This window comes from Lynx canadensis, chromosome D1 (genome assembly GCF_007474595.2).
Source record: "Lynx canadensis isolate LIC74 chromosome D1, mLynCan4.pri.v2, whole genome shotgun sequence".
NCBI classification, from domain to species: domain Eukaryota; kingdom Metazoa; phylum Chordata; class Mammalia; order Carnivora; family Felidae; genus Lynx; species Lynx canadensis.
The window spans coordinates 109,635,648-109,658,465 of NC_044312.2; the positions used below are offsets into that span (position 1 = coordinate 109,635,648).

Below are 22,818 nucleotides of genomic sequence, written 5' to 3' on the forward strand. Positions count from 1 at the left end.
GTCGCGTTTTACACGGCGTGAGGGGTGTACTTTTCTGCTTTCCTATAGGAAAGGGGCCAGAGGTTCAGCGGCACCCACAAGACCCGAATTGGAATTCTGGCTGATGCCAGACTTGTGACCACTCTGTCATCTGCAGTAATTAGAGAGGCCCCTCGGGAGGCGCCACCCTAGTGTCCAAAGTAGTGGAATTTGGAAGTGGTGAGTTTGATCACTTAAATTATTACTCTTTTCGGCCCACTGATTCCCCTCCCGCTAGCAATTCTCCCAGAGCGGACACCATGTGTCCACACACCTCTCCCCTCCTCCCCAACACAGTTTAAGCAGGAGACCTACAATATTCTAACCGTAGCTAACGTATACAGAAGGCGCTTAATACGTGTTTGTGAAATAATTGATCCATGGACTGTTCAGAAGAGGAAAGGCTGTGGGGAAGGGCAGGTACTTCGACTGCTAAATCCATGATATGTAATAACTATTCATGCTTTGTGAATCTTGGGGAAGCAGCTTTGGGGCAGACTAGGGAGGGCCTCCAGTTGCCAGGACAAGGTTTGCCCTCCTCTCTACAGGCAGTAGGAAGCCAAGGCTGTTGAATTGAAGAGGACCAGGGGACCTATATTCTGCAACCCCAGCAGTAACACCTACTGAGCACCTGCTCCACACCAGGGGCTGTGTTAGGTACCCCTGACAGGGACTTGCAGGACGCTCGACAGGTACTATCTTTGAAGGTTTTCACTGGTGACCTGTACTGGGAGAGAGGAGGTATGAATGTGCAGATCCTTTTAGCACAAGCCTTGCAAACCGAAGGCTCAGACGTCAGATTTGGTGCTGTTAGGGTCTTTTTTGACCTGCTCGGTGTTGAAAACAACCGTTTGAATCACGTTAGTTGTTAACCTTGGTGAATCAGAAGATTTCACGGAAAATCCCCACCGCCAACTTCTGTCTTAAATTCCAAAAGATCTGGCAATTCCAGGCCTGCATTTCCACAGGGTGACAATCAACCACAAGGTAAGAGTAGCTCACCTTTTGCAGATAGTTTTCTCTTTGCTAGAGGCTCAACCCTGCCCCTTCACTACTCACCCTGGCCCTTTGAGCATTTGACTTTCATCTGCAGCGCTCACATAACACCACCTCCACTGAAGATCTGCCCAGGCATCTGCTCCCAGTACCTTCCACCTTCCCCGCGCTACAGTGCTAGCCACATAGCAGGCAGCAATCTGGGTTTGTTGAATGAGTGAATAGGAAGCTTCTGAAGTGTCCCCAGTGGCCTTGGCACAAGGGGAGACTGAAAAGTAGCGACTGGGCCTCACTGAGGCGTCAAGATCAAGGAAAACCACATAGAAAATCCAGAGGAAGGCCTACAGACTGCTATTGTGGGCGGAAAGGCCTGGCTGGGGAGACACGCTGTCTGTGATGGAGCAGAGCATGAGACAGTCAAAGACCAGAGTTGAAAACCATTAATAAGGGGTCTGCTTTCCACGTACCTTACTCTCTGCGTCTCTTCCCTCTGGCCATTCCTGATTTATATATCCCTTTATAATAAACCTGTAAACCAGCGAGTGATCTATTTCTCCGACGGCTGTGATTTGCTCTAGCGAATTAATCAGATCTACTGAAGGGGCTGCTGGAACCTCTGATTGACAGCCAGTTGGTCAGAAGCACGGGTGACAACCCGGACTTCCAACTGGCATCTGAAGGGCGGGCGGTCTGGTGGGGCTGAGCCAGCCGGCTGTGGGATCTGATGCTGTTTCCAGGTAGATGGTGTCAGAATTGAGTTGCATTGTAGGACACTCAGCTGGTGTCAGAGAATTGCTTGGTGTGGGGGGAAAACCCACACATCAGAATTGGTGTCAGAATCGTATGTATAGAAATACAACTGAATTTTGTGTGTTCCTCTTGAATCTTCTAATTTTGCTGAATTATTTTTTTAATGTTGATTTTTGAAAGAGAGAGAGAGAGAGAGGGAGAGCACAAGCAGGGGAGGGGCAGAGAGAGAGGGAGACACAGAATCTGAAGCAGACTCCAGGCTCTGAGCTGTCAGCATGGCTGAGCCACCCAGACGCCCCTCAATTTATTCATTAGCTGTAAGTGTGTGTGTGTTGGTGTGTGTGTGTGTGTGTGTGTGTTGCGTGTATATTTTTCAGAATTTTGTTTTCTGTATATGTGTGTATTATATCATCTGTGAATATGGATAGTTTTGCTTCTTCCTTTCTAATTTGGATGCGTTTTATTTCTCTTTCTTGCCAAATTGCCAGAGTTAGAGCTTCCAGTACAACATTGAAAAGATGAAATGATAAAAGTGGGCTTTTCCCTGATCTTCGGGAGAGGGTTTCAGTCTTTAAACATTGAATATGACATGAAGTGTGGATTTTTCATAAATTTTCTTCATCAGGTTTAGGAAGTTCCCATCTATTCCTTGTTTGTTGAGTGCTTTTATCTTGAAAGGGTGTGGGGTTTTGTCACATGTTTTTTTCTGTATCAGTTGAGATGATCTTGTGTTTTTCCCCCTTCCCTCCATTAACGTGGTGTATTACGTTAAGTGGTCTTTTTATGTCGAACCACCTTGCATTCTGGAGGGGATCATGCTGGGTCATGGTATATAATCCCGTTGATGAGCTACGGGTGCTGTTTGCTAGCATTTTGTTGAGATTTTTACATCTATATTCATAAGGGATATTAGTTATTAAGTTTTCTTATGATGTCTTTATCTGGCTTTGGCATCAGGGTGGTACTGGTCTCATAGAATGAATGAGTTAAGAAGTGTTTCTCCGCTCTTGTATTTTTTGGAAGGGTTTGAGAGGATTGGTGTTTGTTCATTCTTTAAATGATTGGTAGAATTAGCCTGTGAAGTCATCCGGTCCTGGAATTTTCTTTGTTGGTACATTTCTGATTACTGATTCAATCTTGTTACTTGTTATAAGTATGTTCAGACTTGCTATTTCTTCTTTAATCGGTTTTGGTAATTTGTGTGTTTCTGGAATTCGTTACTTTCATCTAGGTTTCTTGTTTGTTGGTGTACAACACAGTATTCTCTTAAAATCCTTTTTATTTCTGGATGATCAATAGTAATGGACCCACTTTCCTTTCTGATTTCAACAGTTTGAAGATCCACTTTCTCTTTTTCTTGGTAGTCTAGTCAAAACTTTGTCAATTTTGTTGATTGTTTCAAAGAACCAACTTTGTTTCATTGATTTCCTCTGTTGTTTTTCTACCCTCCACCCTAATTATTTATCATCTCCTTCTTTCTGTTAGCTCTGGGCTTAATTTGCTCTTCTTTTTCTAGTTCATTGAAGTGTAAAGTTAGGTCAGTGATTTGAGACCTTTCTTTTTTTTTTCGGGACCCGGATATCAAGAACCTCACACTCCACCCACTGAGCTGGTCAGACACCCCCTTCTTCCATTTTAATGTAAGCATTTACAGCTATAGATTTCCTCTCAGCATTGCTCCGGCCGCATCCCATAAATTTCAGCGTGTTGTGTTTTCATTTTCTTTTGTCTCGAAGCATTTTCTAGTTGGTCTTTTGATTTGTCCTTCCTTCCTTCCTTCCTTCCTTCCTTCCTTCCTTCCTTCCTTTCCTTTCCTTTCCTTTCCTTTCCTTTCCTTTCCTTTCCTTTCCTTTGATGGGGGATTTTCAAGGTAGTTCTTTTATTTTTTACAGCAAAGCAATTGCAAGCTAATCGTAGAACATAGTATACATTGTATAGATTCTTTTTTTTCCCCAAAGTATTGCAGTATAGTTGACATACAATGTAGTGTTAGTTCCAGGCATACAACCTAGTGATTCTACAGTTCCACATCCTCCTCAGTGCTCACCACATCCCACCTGTCACCACACAATGTTATAACAACATTACTGACTGTATTCCCTATGTGCTACTTTTCATCTCTGTGACTTCTTTGTTTTATAACTGGAAGTTTGTACCTGTTCATACCCTTTGCCTGTTCCACCCGTCCTCCCAGCCCCTTCTCCTCTGGCAGCCCAACAGTTTGTTTTCTGTATTTATGGGTCTGTTTCTGCTTTTTGTTTGTTTTGTTTTTCAGATTCCACATGAGTGGGTGAAATCATATGGTATTTGTTTTTCTCTGTCAGACTTACTTCACTTAGTATAATGCCTTCTAGGTCCTTCAACTGTAAATGGCAAGATCTTAATCTTTTTTATGGCTGAGTAATATTCCACCGTGTGTGTATGTGTCTCACATCTTTTTTTTTTTCATTTTTAAAAATGTTTATTTTTGAGAGAGACAGAGCACAAGTGAGGGGAGGGGCAGAGAGAGAGGGAGACACAGAATCGGAAGCAGGCTTCAGGCTCCTCACTGTCAGCACAGAGCCCGACTCAGGGATCGAACTCATGAGCCATGAGATCACGACCTGAGCCGAAGTCGGACGCTTAACCGACTGAGCCACCCAGGCGCCCCTCACATCTGTTTTATCCATTCATCCATCGATGGATACTTGGGCTGCCTCCATATCTTTTGACTTCTTTTTTAACCCAGTAGTTCAGAGTCTGTTGTGTAATTTGCACACATTTGTGAAGTGTCTACTTTTTGTTTATTGATTTCTAGTTTCATTCCATTGTGATTGGAAATGATACTTTGCAGGATTTCCATCTTTTAAAATTTATTGCAGTTTTGTTTGGTGACCTAATTTATGATCTATCCTGGGAGAAGGAGGTCCATTCTGGTGTTTGTAGGTGAGTGTTCTGTGTGTGTCGGTTTGGCCTCACTAGTTTACGGTGTGCTCAGGTCCTGTGTCGACCTTCTGTCTGGTTGTTCTGTGCTTCATTGAAAGTGGGGCACTGACATCTCCAACTATTCTTGTAGAAGTGCGTATTTCTCCTTCAAATCTGTCCATTTTTGCTTCATATTCCTTTAGGATTTTGTTGTTAGGTGTGTATGTTTATAATTATTATACCTTCTTGATGGAGTTACCCTTTTATGAATATGTGACATCTTCCTTTGTGTCTTAAATAATTCTTGATGTAAAGCCTACTTTGTCTGATATCAGTATATTCACCCTTGCTGCCTTTTGATTACTATTTGCGTGGAATAACTTTCCCCATTCTTTCATTTTCAGCCTATTTGTATTTTTTGCCCTAAAGTGAGTTTCTGGTAGACAGCATAGACAGCATATGGTTAAATCATTTTTTAATGTTTATTTTTGAGAGCGGGGGGCGGGGAGGAGTGGGGAGGGGCTGAGAGAGAGAGACACAGAATCCGAATCAGGCTCCAGGCCCTGAGCTGTCAGCACAGAGCCTGATGCGGGGCTTGAACTCACGAACCACAAGATCATGACCTGAGCTGAAGTCGGACGCTTAGCTGACTGAGCTACCCGGGCGCCCCTGGTTAAATCATTTTTAATCCATCTAACAGCCTCTGCCTTTTAATTGGAAAGTTGAATCAATTCACAAACCAGGAGGCCTCTTGCGCATAAAAGGGTAAGAAACTAGTAAGGACTGGTTTCTCAAATGTTTGTGTCTCTCCACCAGGCCTATCTCAGTACTTGCCACATAGAGCTCCCTACAAGCGTTTGCTGATGGCAGCTGGCTGCTTCTGAGGGAATCTGGGCCTGCTGGCAGAGCTGTGTCAGGCTGGGGAGGTGGCAGTGCCCGGAGGACTGGAATCAGGAGAGGAAGGAGCAGGTGCAGCCCATCAGTCCCAGTATTTGTTTCCAGCATCGGAAGCCAGCTACGTACTGATCTAATGGGCAAGTTGGGCTGGGTCTGCCGGGAAGGAGGATGGGAAGGTTGTGACATCATAAGGACCTCTGAGGGGTGAGTGTCCTCTTTCTGGGCCCAGAAAGCATCCTCCACTGCTCAGCGTACCGTGGGCTTGCTCCAGATGACTGTGGACCGGCACCAGTGGGTTTCCTGGGACTGTTGCCTGGCCTGGGAGGGGGGGGGTTGTCTGGCAGGTCTAGGAAGCCTTGGGTTCAGCAGATAACGGTCTGTGAAGGTGGAGAAGAAGGGGGACAGGAAGTGTGTGGTCCTGTCCTCACATTTCCCAGTCCAAGGGTACAGCTAGACCCTGTGGTCCGTGCTGGTACCTCCAGGACCACAACCACTGTCTGGTGGATCCAGTCTGTACTCCAGCCCCAGCCTCTCCCTAGGACTTTCTGAAAGTCCCGATGCTCACTGCTTACACATGAAAGGGCCAGGCTTTGACCCCAGAATGCTAGATCAGCTTACGTGCATTTAGCCGCTGAGTTAAATGGCCTCTGAAGAGGCCACCACCCTCTTCTCTCCTGGATCTCTCCTCCTCTGTCTAACCCCCTATTTGGGTCTCGTCACTAAGGCCTTTCACCATTTGTTCCCAACCCACTGCTTCATCCTTACCCTCTCCCCCCTCGCCCTCTCTCACATCCTAGGTGCCACCCCCCCCCCAAGAAGTTCCCACTGCCCCCTGAATGTTCAGTGTCTGCCTTCCACCCTCCCTGGTACCTCTGCCCGGGATGCCCCTCCCCCACCTCAGCCCAGGAAACTCATTTTTCTTCTCTTGAGGCCTCAGGGCTGCCACCCTGACTTCCAAGAGGAATCCAGGCATCCTTTTTTGGACTCTTACACTACACGCTTCTGCAGGGCCCTCACAGACCCCATCACCTGCTACATTCTGCTTCCTTGGCCTTGGGAGCAGGGACCGTGTCTCCTTTGTTTCAGGGTCACCAGACCAGCCAGGGCCTGGCACAGTGAATAGTGGTCATTTGGGGTCTCCCCTGTGGCTTTATTTCAGCTGCCAAGGTCATATCGGTCATCTCACCTCTGAGCAGGGGCCCTGTGCTGGCTCAGCGCCTGGTATATAATAGCTGCTTCAGGGAATGTTCATGGAAGGCAGGAGGGCAAGTGGGCAGAAAGGTTTTTGCTCTAAAAGCAAAAACCCGTGCTCTTCTCTGGGCTGGGCAGGGTAGTACAGATGTGTGGTGGAACAAGCCTTTCTTCCGTCCCTCTAGAAAATTGGCTGACTGCCTCTCTGAGGCTCCCTTTTTGAGAAGGAGGGCCTGGGGAGGCAGGGGACACCAGTGGAGGGGGAAAGCAATAGTTGTCCGTGCAGTCAGGTGCTTTGCCCAGGAGCACAGGACATCATGTGGTCAAGAGGGCCCAGCAGAGGGATGCCCACGAATCCCTGCCCCTCTCAGGGCCTCAGTCATCCCATCTGTCAAATGGGTACAATTAGCCCTACCCTACCCAGCTTATCAAAGCGCTTTGGAAATAAAGACTCCGTGAACTGATGATACAAACGAAGAAGGTTGTTATTAGACCCAGGAGTGGGTTTGGAAGGAAAACAGCAAAAAGTGGGGAACAAGTGCTTAGGACTCCTGCCTCGAGCCTCGTGAGGGAAGGAGAAGCAAGTAGTGGGCAGGAAGAACAGCACCTATAGGGAGGAGAGAGGTGGGGGCTGGGTCCCGGCTCGGCCATGGACCAGGTCATTTCCCCCCGAGATCCGGCTTCCTCACCTGTACAGAGGGACAGCACCGTCCCTGCCTGGCTCCCCCAAGTGTCTCAATGTGGCTTCCGTAAGAGAATGGGTGTGGGAGAGCTTTGCAAATTGTAAAGTGGGGTGCACACATGTAAGCCGCCCGCAGCTCCGGGACCCAGGCCCAGCCGGGCTCTGGGGAGAGGGGACAGTAAGTGTTGGCTACGCAAACACTGTGTGAGGCCCAGATGGTCCTTTGAGTACCTTCAGATCCCTAATGCCCGTTCCTTCTCCCTGCTGCCCTCGGCCTCCCAGGCATCCTCTGCCCCGGGGTCTGAGACATCCGATCGTGGAGTTGCTGAGGCCTGGGGAGGGGCAGGCCTGCCCTGGGCTGGCCCCCACTCCCACTCTGAACCCCGGGCTGGGCCCCAGCAGCCACGCCTGTGGCAAGACCCCGCTGGTGGCCTCCAGTTGCCACAGATCAGCAAGTGCGTGTCTTGAGATTAACAAATGTACTCTTGATGGTGAGGAAGGGCCATGGTCCTTGGCCCTCTTTCCCTGATCGGCACCTGTGCAGAGAGGTCTTGTGTGCCTCTGAATAGTCTGTCTCTGTGATTCAGCTCCACTGCTGGGGGCGGGGGGTTAGAATGACCGCTGGTGAATTCTTCCTCGCAGCCCCCACATGGACACCAGCCCGGGAAGGAGAGCAGCGCCCACTTCCAAGTGGCACTTCCAGACCGAGGGGCACCAGCCCAGCAGAGGCTTGGGCCCGGCTCGCCATTCCCCCTGCACGGGGGTCTCAGCTCCGAAGGGGTAGCGAAGAGAGAGCCGTGGGCGAGCCCGGAACGGAGCATTCAGAGCAACGCCTTGAAGAGGAAGGAGAGGGCGGCTCCACAGGAGAGCCCCAGGGCCAGGAAGAAGGTCATGAGGGTGCCGGCCACCTCCCTCTCGTGTGGCAGCACCTGCCTAGAACACACGGGAGTAGGCTCTTAGAAAACATCGGGCCGATCCTGGACCCAGCCCCAGTGCCCTGTGCCCCCCTTACGACAGGACACCTCACTTCAGTTTCCCGATCTGTAAAACGAGGCCACTGACGGGGACATCTCTCATGCCCCGCGAGTCCAATATTACAGGACCCTGGACTCCACTGCCTTCCCTCCTGACAAAACGTCCCCAGCCTGGTTGTCCCCGTCACCTTTCCTCTCTCTGGATTCTCAGCCCCGTTGTCCCTGGCGTAAATAGTCTGTGAACCCTCCACTTTTGATCAACACCTCCGCTCCCCTTCAGCTGAGAATCTGGGGGGAGTAGCTGGGCCCTAAGGAATGATAGTTCAACCCATTTGTTTCACAAGTGAGGAAACAGGCCCAGAGAGGAGGTCCTAGAACCAGTGCCTGGGCTACTTCATTGGCAGGAGCCTCCCGGGCTGGGGCTTCCTCTCCCTTCCTGCCCCGGGGCCGGCTCGGCAGGGAAGGCCTGACCTGACAGGGGGGCTGGCACCTAGAGACAGCCAGGGCTGGGCTGGCGGGAGGCAGAGCGGACCCTCTCCTGCAGGCCGTCCCCCTCAAGAAGAGCTAGGCCACCTCCCCACGCCCAGGCCCGCCCTCCCGACCCCCAGACCTGGGCGCCAGGCACATGGTAAGGGACATCAGGTAACCGTTGGACACCGCAAAGAGCAGCATGAAAGTGATGAAGTAGGCATCCTGCGGGAAGAGGACGGGCAGCCGGGACCTCTCGGGCACGTGGCACAGCATGAAGAGAGGCACGAATAGGACGCGCAGGCAGACGAGCAGGGGCAGCAGCCGGCTGTCCTCATCCGGCTGTGGCAGAAGCCGGGGTGAGGGAGGTGCCCGGAGCCCACCCCGGACAGACTGTCACTTCCCCTGACCTGTGACTCTACGCGAGCCGGTGAGGACCCGGCCCTCGGGCCTCCGGAGAGTGAGGGGCTGGGCCAAGGCCACCCAGCCATCAGGGACTGGCCTGGGGCTCGCCTCTGCCCCTCCGAGCTCCAGCTTGGGCTCTCTCCGTGGCAGAACTGGAAGAGACCTTAGACACCATCTTTGGTTTTCAAGCTGGGTTCCTCCAAGTACCCTTGGGGGTTCCGCAGACCCCTTCGGGGCACACGGGGTTGCTGAATGGGATTGGAAGCCGGGGATCCAGGCCCCATCCTAGCTTGGATCAGAGCAACTCCCCTTCAGTCTCCTTTATTTATTGTATCTCCTTGGAAGATTTCATTTAAAGAAGGAGCACCTTGGCTAAAAGCAGTCCCAACACTAGAATCTTGTCCAGCGTCTCATTTGGTACGGGAACCTCCGTGTAACATCCCCTGAGGACTGAGGGCTGGGTTCTGGGCTGGATGCTGGGGAACATAGGCCATTTGGACGTGGCTTCTGCTTTCAAGGAGCTCACAGTCCAAGCCCTGGCTTGCCTACCTCCAGGGGCCAGGTGCTCACTACCTCTTGGCCAGCTGTTCTGTTGCCAGACCTAGAGTGGTCAGACTTTGAGGAAACCACCTTTCTGTGCTCCTTCATACCCTCTGATCTCCAACTGCTTCCTGAAACCACCCCCCCCCCCCCCAGCCCAGGTATGCTCACCCATAGGAAGTAAGAGGTCAGACTCCGCCCCACCCAGTCCATGATGTTAAAGAGCAGGAAGCAGCAGATAGGGTTGAAGAACTGACCTGGGAGAGAAAGAGGGCTCATCCTGGTCCCTCCTTCCTCTTCCCTCCTCCTCCCCTTCATTCCTCCTCCCTCCCTCTCCCCTGCCCTGCCCTGTTCTGCTTCCCAACACTCACTCCACTTCCCAGGACTGGTGGAGCTGGTCACCATGGCTGTGATAGCGGGGAAGACAGACAGGGTGACTGCGAAGACCAACACAAGGCACAGCGCCGTCAGCCAGATCTGGGAGCCAGAGGCAGGGGTGTGAGCAGCGGGGCAGATTAGAGCCCAACGTGCAGCCCCAACCCCCAAGCGCCAAGCGCCGGCCAGGGCACAGGACACCTGGGCCTGGCCTAACTGTGTTCCTGGCCCACCATGACCCTGATACGTTGAAGCGGACGCAAGTCTTAAGGCCCCATCCCATTCTAAGGGTCTTTAAAGAGGGCTGGAGAGAGCAGCTCTCTCTTCCCCAGGGATGGTGGTTGGGGGCCATGGCCAAGCCGAACCTTTTGGAAGACAATGAAAACTGAAGGTTTTCCTGGCTTCTGGATCTCCTCTGGCTCCAGCTCCGGCTCCTTCTCAGCGTCAAGGTCCAGAGTCAGGGCTACCTTCTGGGGGCTGTTGGGAATACTGTTCTTCTCATCTGGGGCAAGAGGGGAGGGCAGGATCATGCCGGTGACAGCCAGGCTCGATGGAGGGCAATTCCCAGCAGTCAAAACAAGTGACCCTCCTCCAGCTCAGGATGTAGGCAAGGAGAATTAACTATGGAAAGATGCTAAGCTACTATTATTAAGCACACGCACGTGCCAGGCAGAGTTAAGCACCTTAGATGGATTATCTCACTGCTACTCCTTTGCAAATAAAGAGACTGAGGCTCAGAGGGGTTAAGTGACTGGCCTAAGGTCACACAGCTTAGATGTTGTGAGACCAGGGTTCAAACAAATGCACTTCGAGCCAGAACGAGCATGCTGGAGCTCTACTGTCCCCCCATTTTATAGAGGAGAAAACCGATGCCCAAAAGGCAGCAGGGATGACTTGACTCCCACTGAGTTCCCTTCGTGATCTTCTGTGTCTGCTCATGCAAGGCTACCGGGGGGAGGACTCTAGATGGGGACGGAGGGAAGACGCTTCCCTGTGGAGGTAGCTTCGGCCTCCCCTGGGTCTTCCACTTCCCCAGCAGGGGCCCCAGCTCACCAGACTGGAGGAGCTCAGCTTTGGTCTCCAGCTCCTGACCTTGAGCCTGCGATGGTTTCTTGGCTAGGTAGTAGCGTGCGAACTCCTGCAGAAGGAAAGCGTTGGCCCTGCCTGGCTTGGCTGAGGTGTCCGGATCCCTCTCCACCCTGTCGACTTAGAGGCTGGAGTCCCCCAGGGGCTGACTCCTTTGGGGATCAGGTCCCCTCCTCCTCCCCTGGCCCCTCTCAGGGCCTCAGACTCAGAGCTGTATCTGAGATGCTCTGAAGTGGGGCCTTGAGCCCAATACCAGGCTCACCAGGTGGGGCAGGCTCAGGTAACACACAATAGACGTGAAGATGCCCACGCAGGGTGTGACGAAGTACCCCAGGGCGGAGGTCTGGGCATCCACGCCACCTGTGCAGAAACTTCAGCTGCAGACTGGAGGGGGCTGGTCCCACTGGCTCCCACGGCGGCTGAAGCCTCCTGTCCCACTTCCCATCATGCACTTCTCAGATTCACCTCCAGGCCTCCGCTCACTGACAAACTCAGGAACCTGTGCAGGGCCTAGCCCAGCCCCGCCCTTTGCTTCTCTCACTCCTCCCTACTTGTCATTTTTGTTGAGCACCTGGTACGTGCTCATTATTACTGCATACACCTTACAATCTGGGGACAGAGCTGTAAGAATCATTTAGATGGGAAAACTGACACAGGTGAAGTGCCCTGTCCAATGTCCCTGGCTGGGGAGCAGTGGAACTAGGATTTGGACCAAGTTTATCTGAATCTCAAACTTGTCCACCCCCCCCCTTCCCTCAAACCCAGGTTGCTGCCCTAAACCCCTATCAGCCTCAGGAATCCTGCCCCTGGCCCTATGGTAACCCATTCCTTACCTGGTCCTTCTCTCACTGTAGAGCCCAAGAACCCTACTCCCTGTCCCCAAACCCAACCCCCAGCTTCCCATCGCCTCCATCTTTACCAGAACCGAAGGCATCTCACTCCTAGCACACTGTCTCTGCTCCCAGAATCCCAGAGGCCACCCCTGCCCTCCAGCCACCGAGTTCCACTCACTGGCCATGGCCATGAGCATGGCAAGAGCAGCGAAGATCCCAGCCAGGCCCTGGCCGCTGAGGAAGAGGGTGCTGTAGGTGGAAGGCATGGTGCCCAGCTGCCCGAAGAGGCTGCCCTGCAGAACTGCACAGAAGGCTGTGGGGGGATAGGAGTGGGGGCCGCCGCTCAACTAGACAGGCCTTGGAGGCTTCTCGGAGGAGGTGTTGGCAGACTCTGGACTAAGTTGGGCAGGCGTGAGACTCTGGGCCCTCTGGTGTATCAGCCCCCATTCTTTCCTCTGCTCAGGTGTAGCCATAGGTCTGAGGCGCCTGGGGCCAGGAGGCCTCATCTTAGGTCACTCTGGGTTTGGGACAAGTGGTTTCTTCTTCCCCTCTGGGCCTTGGTTTCTCATCAGGGATAGGAGGGCTGCTGTCCTCCCTTCTTGGATATGTGGGGCCCTTTTCACTTACAAAGAAGAGGCTGGGCTGAAGCCCTGGGTGGACTGGGTGGGGAGGTGGGGAGGCAGGGAGGCGGGGAGGCGGGGAGGGGCAGCGGTGCTCACAGTTGATGAACCAGACAGAGGCCATGGTGATGGAGAAGAAGGGCCCAGGGCTCATGTCCACCTTGACCAACACTGCCGTCAGGGCAAAAAGCAGCAGGATGGCCAGCAGGCTGCCCAGAATCCGCACCGTCTCAGAGATGCTGCTCACAAGGAGGCGCAGAGTGGACATCAGCTGGGCCCAGGCCAGGCAGGGGGAGGTGGGCAAGAGATTGAGGCCAGGGCTGGACAGAGGGACCTGGAGGGGACATGCAGGGGGAGTGGAGGAAGGATGGGAGTTCTGACCTGGGCCCAGATGGAGCTTCCTTAGCTGGGCGGGGGAGGGGCCACAGAGGGTGGGGAGCCCGAGGGGCAAGGTCTCTCACCACTGGTACAGGAAGGAGTTGAGGAGCGTGAAGAGCAGCAGGGGCAGCTGGGACAGCAGCGTCACCCAGTTGTTGAAGTTGAAAGTGTCTGCGGGGCCCGTGTGGTTGGTGCCCAGGGTCCCAGCGGTGTTGTTGGCCCCTGCCAGCCGCCCCTGGAAGTACTGACAGGATGCCAGAGGAGGGGGTACAGGGTCACCCTCCAACCGACCCTGAGGAACCCCCCAGCCTTCCCCCTCTGCCTCCTCCCGTGCTTGGGATTCTCAGTTAACGTCCGCGGGAGCTGTCTGTTTGTCCTTGTACGGATCCCAGCACCTGGCACACAGTGGGAGCTCGATGAATGTGCACTGAATCGAACAGCAGAGGGCTGGGACAGGGCCCAAGCCCTAAGAACCCCCAACCTGGGCCTTGCTCCATCTCTGAATCTTCGGTGCCCGGGTTCCAGCCTTCATCCCCCACCCCTGCGGCAGCTTCCAGATTGCTGAGTATTCATTGAGTGCCTACTGTAAGCCAGGCCCTGGCCTAGGTGCTGACCAACTGCATTCTCTCTAGAACACATACTCGTCCAGTGTCTGCTTAACCTCCCCATCCGTCCTCCCTCCCCGCCCCCGCCACTGCCCATGGCTCCCTGCGGGGCAAAACCCTGAGGTTTTAGAATGGCATTCGGGGCCCTTCGGGACCAGAGCCCAGCCTCTCTTTTGTGCCGCATCTGGTGCTCTGCTGCTAAGCTTTAGGTACCCCAGGCTCTGGCCCTTTCTCTGAACAGGCTGCATTGCTGTCACCTCCACCTGGAATGCCTTCTCCCTTTCCTCCCACGCCCCCCCCCCATCACCCCGGCCAAACACCAATGCTTTGCCTACCCTTCTCCCAAGTTACAAATCACCTCTTCTGTGAAGCAGAAGGAATCACTCCCTCCCCCCCCCCCTTCCGGGGGCCTACTGGATTTTACTCCAAGCCTGGGATGCTGAGTGTCATGTTACATTATTAATAGCTCTTTGCACCCAGCTCCCTCTCAAGACCAGGGGCTGATTAATCTTTGAGTCTCCGGGGCCCAGCACAGAGCCAGGCACTAAAGAGACATCTTGAAAGTTGTTGAACTGAATGTGTATGAATAACCCAGTCCCAAAAAGAACACAAACCCCACATTTCTTCCTTCCCTTGAGAGAATGTAAGCTCCATGAGGATGCAGGCTCCCTCTGTTATGTTTCCTCCTGTAGCCCCAGTGCCAAGAACAGGGCCTGGTTCACAGTAGGTACACGTTACTAACTGGTGGATGAATGAATGTAAGCCGTGCTTGGATAATCCGCTTTTGGAGTGGGTTAGCCCAGGGATGACTTAACCAGGGAATAACGACAAACAGGGGTGGTGGGTGGGTAGCTCTTTGCTAGTTCCAGAGCCCCCCCCCCCCCCACCCCCCACCCTGAGCTGGTAGCCTTGCCCCTGTAGGATCCGGGCATCTCTGAAAGCTTGGCCTTTCCTATCCGTGAAAGGGGCACTCGCCCTCTCTGAGGCTCGGTGCTTCAGCGGACAAACGTGCAAACGGGCATAATGAGGAGTCAAAGGTGGCATGGTGTGGAAAGCGCCTGGCACGCCTCTGGTCCAAGGCGATGGTGGTTGTGGCCATGGGGCTGGCACTCCAGCCGCGAGTCTCACCGGGATGGCCGTAATGAAGAAGTTCCAGGGAAGGAGAGTGCCCAGCCCCAGGATAAAGAAGCTGATCCCGACCAGGTGGTAGCTGTGGGGATCAGTCAGAAGGTCACCCCTAGGACGCGACGCCTCGGCTGCCGCCCCCCCCCCCCCACGCCTCCCAGGTCGCCCCCTCCGGAGAGCGGACTACAACCCCCATCACTCCGGCTCAGGCAGCCCAGGGAGGCGGCTGATGGGAATTGTAGTTCCATCCAGTCCGCTTTGAGCCTTGGAGCGCCCGAAGGGAGCGGGTCTGCGCTACCCACCGCCCCCCGGATCCTCGTCCGCACCCCACCCAGCGCCCAACTCGCCTGTCCTGTGGGGCGTCTCCTCGCGCCATGGCCGCCCAGCGGGATGCGCCGGGGTGGGAAGGAGGTTGGGTGCTGCACCTGCACCTACGCCGGGGCCCGGGGGCCAGAAAACCCGGGAGGCTGTGTCTTGCGGGCGGTAGACAGAGCGCGGAGGGGGTCGAGTCTCCCCGAAAGGGGCGGGGACGAAGCGGGAGCTGGGGAGGAAGGCCTGGAACGATTTCTGCGGGTGTCAAGCTCCGCAGGATCGAACCTCGCTCCGCCCCCGGGGCGGGGACAGAGGGTCGCACCACCCCTCCCTACCTCCCCCCGGCGGGGACTCCGGACTCCAGCCTGGGACCCTGCCCGACCTCGCGGTCCCGGCACGCACGGCTACCCTCGCCATCCCGTGCGGCTTAGAGGCGGCTGCCCCGGGAAGGTCCCCTGCTGTCTCCCCTCTCCGCGGGCGCCCGTCTCGGACCTCTGCGGTTTGAATATGCAGATATGCACCCCTCTGCGGTGGGGGAGGTACCCCGCCCCTCCTCCGTCCGGAGCTGGGGAGCCGACCTGGTGCGGCTTCTTCCCCCGCCGCCAGCTCGGAGGTGGTGCCAGAGCCGTGCCGCGCGGGGTGACGCCGAGCCCTCCGGGGAGCCGGCTCGCCCAGGGGTAACCTGAGCGTCTGCCGCCAGCGGTCCTGGAGGGCTGCGCGGAGCTGGGTGCTTCGGGAGACCAAGGAGAGGGCCAGGCGTCCCCAGGCGGGTCTGGAAGACAGACAGACAGACAGACAGACTGCCTCTTCTCCTCCAAGCGGGTGCCCGGAGAAGCTCCGTGTCTTTGGGGGCGCACTGCGGAGGCGTGGGCCCAGCGGGGCATCCGGGCGGGCTTCCCGGTGACCGAGGAGCTGCGTTCGGGGCAGCAAGGGGTTAAGCAAAGGCTCAGGAGGAAAGGGTGACCCGGAGGTGCCCTCCCACCACCGCCGCTAAACGAACGAACAAACAAACAAACAAACAAACAACTTTCGGCGATCCCGGGTCTCATCACATCAAACCTATGAAGATGCACCTACCTCCCACCTCTTTTTTTTTTTTTTTTCTGTGCAAAACTTTGAAAAGATTATAGACCATGGCCATTTTGAAATTAATTTGCTCTAACTCATGGAATTTACAAGTGGGTTTGTTTGCTCCGCAGTCACGGTGCATATAAATGCTGATCTAAATTGCAAATTACTGTCATAAGTAATGAAATTTTATGATCCCTTCCAGATTACGTGCGTGTGTGTGTGTGTGTGTGTGTGTGTGTGTGTGTGTTTTAGCCGACTGGGAGTCTACGGGACAAAGACTGTTTGCCTGGTTCAGTGTTTTATTATTGCAAATATCTAGTACTACTGACTGGTTCGTAGTAGGTGTTTGATAAATACTTGGTGAATAAATGGATTGTAATAACACACAAGTGATTTGAGGGAGAACAGAGACAGCATTAAACTACACTGAAAGAGAAAGTTATTCTCTTTTCAATTTGCTTTCAAGCCTCCAGAATATGTCAAGGGGAAAGTCTCAACTTGGTGCTAACGTGTTTCTAAGGCCTCTTGGTTTCTCTCCTTCTTTCTCTAACAAAAAGCTGGCATCAGGGTTTCTGCTGACAATTTCATATAAATAGAGGTTCATAACTTTTATGTTCCTTCTCTCTGTTTTTATTGTTGCTTTATTTTTCGGACTATGGATGCTACCTTCCTATAATAATGATGTACCCTTTTCTTTGAAAAATAAAATTATGTCTAATTTAATAAAGAAATGTTCATAAGTTTATTAGAACTAAATAAAGATTAAATAGAAATAAATTAAAATATAAGCTTGTTAAATAATGAAATATTAAATTTTTATAATTTATTTAAAAATAAATGTGTTTATAGTACACCTGAAACTAATGTAACATTGTGTGTCAACTATGCCTAAATAAAAAGGTATAGAAGACAAAAGATAAATTTGCTTATAATTTAATGTAAATTCAAAAAATTAATTTATGAAAAATGAGTCATTTAAAGGAAATTAAGTAGGGGCACCTGGCTGTCTTAGTCAATGGATCTAGCGACTCTTAATCTCGGGCTTGTGAGTTCGAGCCCCACACTGGGTGTAGAGATTACCTAAAAATAAAATCTTGGGGGGGACACATGAGTGGCTCAGTTGGTTAAGCTTCCCACTTAGGCTCAGGTCATGATCTTGCAGTCCATGGGTTCGAGCCCTACGGTGGGCTCTGTGCCGACAGCTCAGAGCCTGAAGCCTGCTTCAGATTCTGTCTGTCTGTCTGTCTGTCTCTCTCTCTCTCTGCCCCTCCCCCACTCACTCTCTGTCTCTCTCTCTCTCTCTCTCTCTGCCCCTGCCCCCTCGAAATGAATAAATAAAACTTAAAAATAAATAATATCTTTAAAAAAGAAAGAAAATTCAGTAAAAGGGACTGCAGGGAGGGCACAGCTGTGGCGCAGGTTGAACGGAAGGACATGAACAACTGAGGTTCGGGGACACTGCATTTGTTGAGGCGTGAGTGAAGGAGGTGAGGGAATCTCGGGGACAGAACAGCTTGTACCAAGAGCAGGGACGTGAGAGTGCTGGTACATTCTGAGACATACAAATAGATCCCTTTGGCAGGCCTGGTGGGAGCAGGGGGCTGAGCCTCTGGGACAGAGAGGGCTGGTTAGGACAGGCCTGAGGGCGGAGGAAGGGGTTTAGATTTCAGTTGAAAGGAGAGGTTCTCAACTCTATAGGACTCAGTCATCCTTTTAGTAACAAGTATTTTGTTGCTAGCCTGCAGTGAATTAATATGTAACAAAACCTACCTCTGCACAAAAAATGTCACGTAGGGGCGCCTGGGTGGCTCAGTCAGTTAAGCGTCTGACTCTCGATTTCGGCTCAGGTCATGATCTCACAGTTTGCCAGACGGAGCCCGGGTCAGGCCCTGCTCTGAGAGCTCAGAGCCTGCTTGGAATTCTCTCCCTCCCTCCCTCTCTCTCTCTCCCACTTCCCTGCTTGTGTGTGTGTGCACATTCTCCCTCCCAAAATAAATACACTTAAAAAAAAAAAAAAACCTAAACATGAAAACAAATTTAATGTCAGTATAATGTCCTAATTGTACCATATGGGATAAGTAAGACTATTTAGTAATAAAATCATGTGTGTTTGAGCATGTAAATGCCCAGGCCCTGTGGAGCAGGTGGATACTGGCCCCCTTTATAAAACCAGAGCGAATCCATCGTCTGCCAGGCCACACACAATGCCAGCGAGCGGTGAGCCAGCCGCTCAGAGACCACCAGTTCGCTATTGGTGATGTAATTTTCTGAAATAGTGACCCAGTCTTGGCGAAGTTCCAAACAAAACCAAGTGCAGCTGTCCCTCTACCTAGCCGGTGGCTGTGTTACCGAAGAATGCTGTGTATTTTCAAACCTCACAAATAATACATTGTGCCCATACATAAAATGCGGTTAGGGTCCAGGCTCAGAAAATGATCAACTTGCTTTTCAAAATAAAGAGCAGATTTTATTTTTAGTACTGTTTTAGATTTATAGAATAAATAGACTACATAGTAAGCAGAATTCCATATACTCACTCTCCCACCCCATTCCCCAGTTGCCCTCATTATTAACATCTTACTTTAGTGTGGTACATTTGTTACAATTGATGAATAAATATTGATACATTATTACTAACTATAGCTCATAGTTTACATTAAGATCTACTCTGGGGCGCCTGGGTGGCTCAGTTGGTTAAGCATGCAACTTTGGCTCAGGTCATGATCTCATGGTTTGTGAGTTCAAGCCCCACATCGGGCCCTGTGCTGACAGCTCAGAGCCTGGAGCCTGCTTTGGATTCTGTGTCTCCCTCTCTCTCTTCCCCTCCCCTGCACGTGCTCTCTCTCTTTTTCTCAAAAATAAATAGACGTTAGGGGCGCCTGGGTGGCTCAGTCGGTTAAGCCTCCGACTTCAGCTCAGGTCATGATCTCGTGGTTCATGAGTTCAAGCCCCGCGTGGGGCTCTGTGCTGACAGCTCAGAGCCTGGAGCCTGTTTCAGATTCTGTGCCTCCCCCTCTCTGTCTGACCCTCCCCCATTCATGCTCTGTCTCTCTCTGTCTCAAAAATAAATAAACGTTAAAAAAATTAAAAAAAAATAGACGTTAAAAAATGTTCTTAAATAAAATTAAAATTCAACACATTTTTGAGATTCATTCATGATATATACTACAGTATTGTTCATTCACTATTCATGGATGTGTAATATTCCACTGCCATATGACGTTTATCTCATTGGATAAGTGTTACAGGCATTTGGATTGCTTCCAGCTGTGTTCTAGGGTAAGCAATGCTGCTCTGGGTGTATTGGACCCGTTGTGTATATCTTCTGGGCATCTGTGCAGGAGTTTTGATAGATCAGAGTTTCTCAGCCTCAGCCCTATAGACATTTGGGGGGATAATTCTTTGCCGTGGTGGCTTCCTGTGCACTGTAGGGTTTTCAGCAGCATCCTAGCCCACACCCGTTACATGCCAGGAGCACTTTCCTGCAGTTGAAATGATGTTTCCATACATCACCAAACATCCCCTGGGGGCAAAATTGCCCCTCCTTGAGACTCCCTGTTTTGGGGCACTTGTTTTCAGCTCTGTCAGGCCCAACACCCTCTTTTTATAACATATTTTGCCACACCACTTTGATGATCCTAAAAGAGATTCACAAGTAACATAACCCACCTACACAATTTATTTTTTTTTATATATTTTTAATGTTTATTTATTTTTGAAGGAGAGAGAGACAGAACATGAGCAGAGGAGGGGCAGAGAGAGACGGGGACACAGAATCTGAAGCAGGCTCCAGGCTCTGAGCTGTCAGCACAGAGCCCAGCTTGGGACTGGAACTCAAGAAACCACGAGATCATTACCTGACCCGAAGTCAGACACTTAGCTGACTGAGCCACCCAGGCACACTAAGTTATTAAATATGACTTTATTAATATGCAATACTTTAAAAAGCAACCTTGGGGCGCCTGGGTCGCTCAGTGGGTTGGGTGTCCGACTTCAGCTCAGGTCATGATCTCGCGGTCCGTGAGTTTGAGCCCCGCGTCGGGCTCTGTGCTGACGGCTCAGAGCCTGGAGCCTGTTTCGGATTCTGTGTCTCCCTCTCTCTGACCCTCCCCCGTTCATGCTCTGTCTCTCTCTGTCTCAAAAATAAATAAACATTAAAAAAAAATTTTAAAGGAGGTCCCCGCAGATGTCTTCTGACACATTTGTACTTTGGTTTTGTTGCTTTTGCAGTAATCACACAGAGCAGTGAGGATCTTGGAAGTAAATATGTTTTGGAAATGCTGTTACACATTACCTACTGCTCTCCAAAGGACTGAAGATGGGTCAGAACTGGCTCCAAAACCTTTCCGAAGGAGAACGATTAAGTCATGTTTGGGGCTCAAAGGTAGTTGCAAGTTTAACCCAACTGTCTCGGTCAATGTTGGTTAACATTCCACATCTGCTTCGGATGGAGTTAATATCCAAACCGGTCCCGTAAGTTCAAACTAGTCCTTAAGTCTGGTCATCATGCCCGCGTCCTTCAACTCAGTCTCCAAGACAGAGCGTCGTAGGGCCTGTTCCTATCGAATTGCTCCGAAAATAAAAACTGGAAATTCCTTACAAGAAGGTTTATCCTGAAATCCGCTGACAATTTTCTTCATTTTAGCACGATCGCTCTCCTTTTCCAGTAGGTAAACTTTCAACCATGTCTCAAGTTATGGTACTTCATTTTGCAATATCTCAGTTATGATGTTTCATATTGATTGAATTAAGTAATTAATTCCCCAATGATTCCAGAGAGTGAAGAAAATACTTTTAAAGAATTTTCTTTTGGAGAGCCATTCTACTTTTAAGGCTAAGACAAAAATGTTTGGAAGCTTCTTCATTGTGACTGAAACGTTTAGGGAATTACCTATAATTTGAGGACTCATCCTTTATTTTACTCTTAAGTTGAACTATGCGAAAAGGCCAGGAATTGATAATTATCCACAAAGATGTCGGTTTTACACAGTTCAGCCAAATAACATGGAAAAACATTAATTGATTTGTAGAATTTCTCATGAAGATTCTTGGTGGCCGAGTGTTGATGAACGGATTGCAGTTACCTTTTTCTTAGGTTGGTCACAAAATCTCATCAGCTCCCAACTCATGTGAGGACAGACTTGCTGGGAATTCTTACAAGCACCTCCCTTTTTTTTCAAAGTAAGCTCCACACTTGGGGTGAGACCTGCACTTACAACCCTGAGATCAGGAGTGGCTGATCTACCAACTGAGCCAGCCAGGGGCCCAGTTATGGGACCTCTTTTTTAAAAAAATGATTGTAGGGCCGCCTTGGTGGCTCAGTCAGTTAAGGGGCCAACTCTTGGTTTCGACTCAGGTCATGATCTCGTGGTTTCAGCCCCACATCGGGCTGGCAGAGCCTGCTTGGATCTTTTGTCTTCCTCTCTCCACCCCTCCCCCACTCGCTCTCTCTCTCGAAAATAAATAAATGTTAAGCAAAATTTAGGGGCGCCCGGGTGGCTCAGTCGGTTGAACGTCCGACTTCGGCTCAGTTCATGATCTCACGGCTCATGATTTCAGGCCCCACGTCCTGCTCTGCCCTGAGGCACGGAGCCTGCTTTGGATTCTCTGTCTTCCTCTCTCCGTGCCCCTCCCCTGCTCACACTCATTCCCTCCCTCTCAAAAATAAATAAACATTAAAAAATTATTTAATTGGGGGCGCCTGGGTGGCGCAGTCGGTTAAGCGTCCGACTTCAGCCAGGTCACGATCTTGCAGTCCGTGAGTTCGAGCCCCGAGTCAGGCTCTGGGCTGATGGCTCGGAGCCTGGAGCCTGTTTCCGATTCTGTGTCTCCCTCTCTCTCTCTGCCCCTCCCCCGTTCATGCTCTGTCTCTCTCTGTCCCAAAAATAAATAAACGTTGAAAAAAAATTAAAAAAAAATTATTTAATTAAAAAAATAAAAAATGATGGCAAGTGAGTGAAATACATTGAATCTATAAAAACTTATGAGTCCATGACGAAACGAAAAAGAAATAAAAACAAAACAAAACCCCACGCTCTTTGCCACTACTGGGAGTGGCTGATACGAGTTAGCTCTTAACTCTGAATATTGGTGATTAAAAGGGAAAAAAGGAAAAAATTCAGCATGTATGGGAAATAACTAGGGTTAAAATGTGATGACACCTAGTTATTTAAAAATTATTTGTTATATATTTATATTATCTTAGACGGTGGATGCATGGATGTTCCTTGTCTATCTTTTTTGTAGGTTTGAAGCTTTTCACCACAAAAAGTTTTAAAAGTAAGAATTTCTCTTAACATTTCCTATTAGTTTAACCAATTATCAAAAAGATGTTTTCAGATTTTCCCTACATTTTAATTTTTTTTTTAATGATTTATTTTTGAGACAGAGAGAGACAGATCATGACTGGGGGAGGGTCAGAGAGAGGGAGACACAGAATCCAAAGCAGGCTCCAGGCTCTGAGCTGTCAGCACAGGGCCCGACGCGGGGCTCGAACTCACGGACTGTGAGATCGTGACCTGAGCTGAAGTCGGATGCTTGACTGACTGAGCCACCCAAGTGCCCCAGATTTTCCCTACATTTTATTTG

General features: G+C 50.9%; 1 protein-coding gene across 1 annotated transcript; it reads right to left on the reverse strand.

Moving 5' to 3' along the window:
* Positions 1–7,815: 7,815 nt before the first annotated feature.
* Positions 7,816–15,223, reverse strand: SLC29A2 (solute carrier family 29 member 2). The gene is made up of 12 exons (XM_030333618.2): positions 15,195–15,223; positions 14,851–14,932; positions 13,201–13,361; positions 12,839–12,978; positions 12,298–12,432; positions 11,549–11,646; positions 11,254–11,338; positions 10,566–10,702; positions 10,197–10,302; positions 9,997–10,082; positions 9,023–9,222; positions 7,816–8,371 (listed from the first exon to the last, which is right to left on the reverse strand). Exons 1-12 carry the CDS (start codon positions 15,221–15,223, stop codon positions 8,260–8,262), a joined length of 1,371 nt encoding a protein of 456 aa, XP_030189478.1. The 3' UTR covers positions 7,816–8,259.
* Between the last annotated feature and the right edge of the window lie 7,595 nt (positions 15,224–22,818).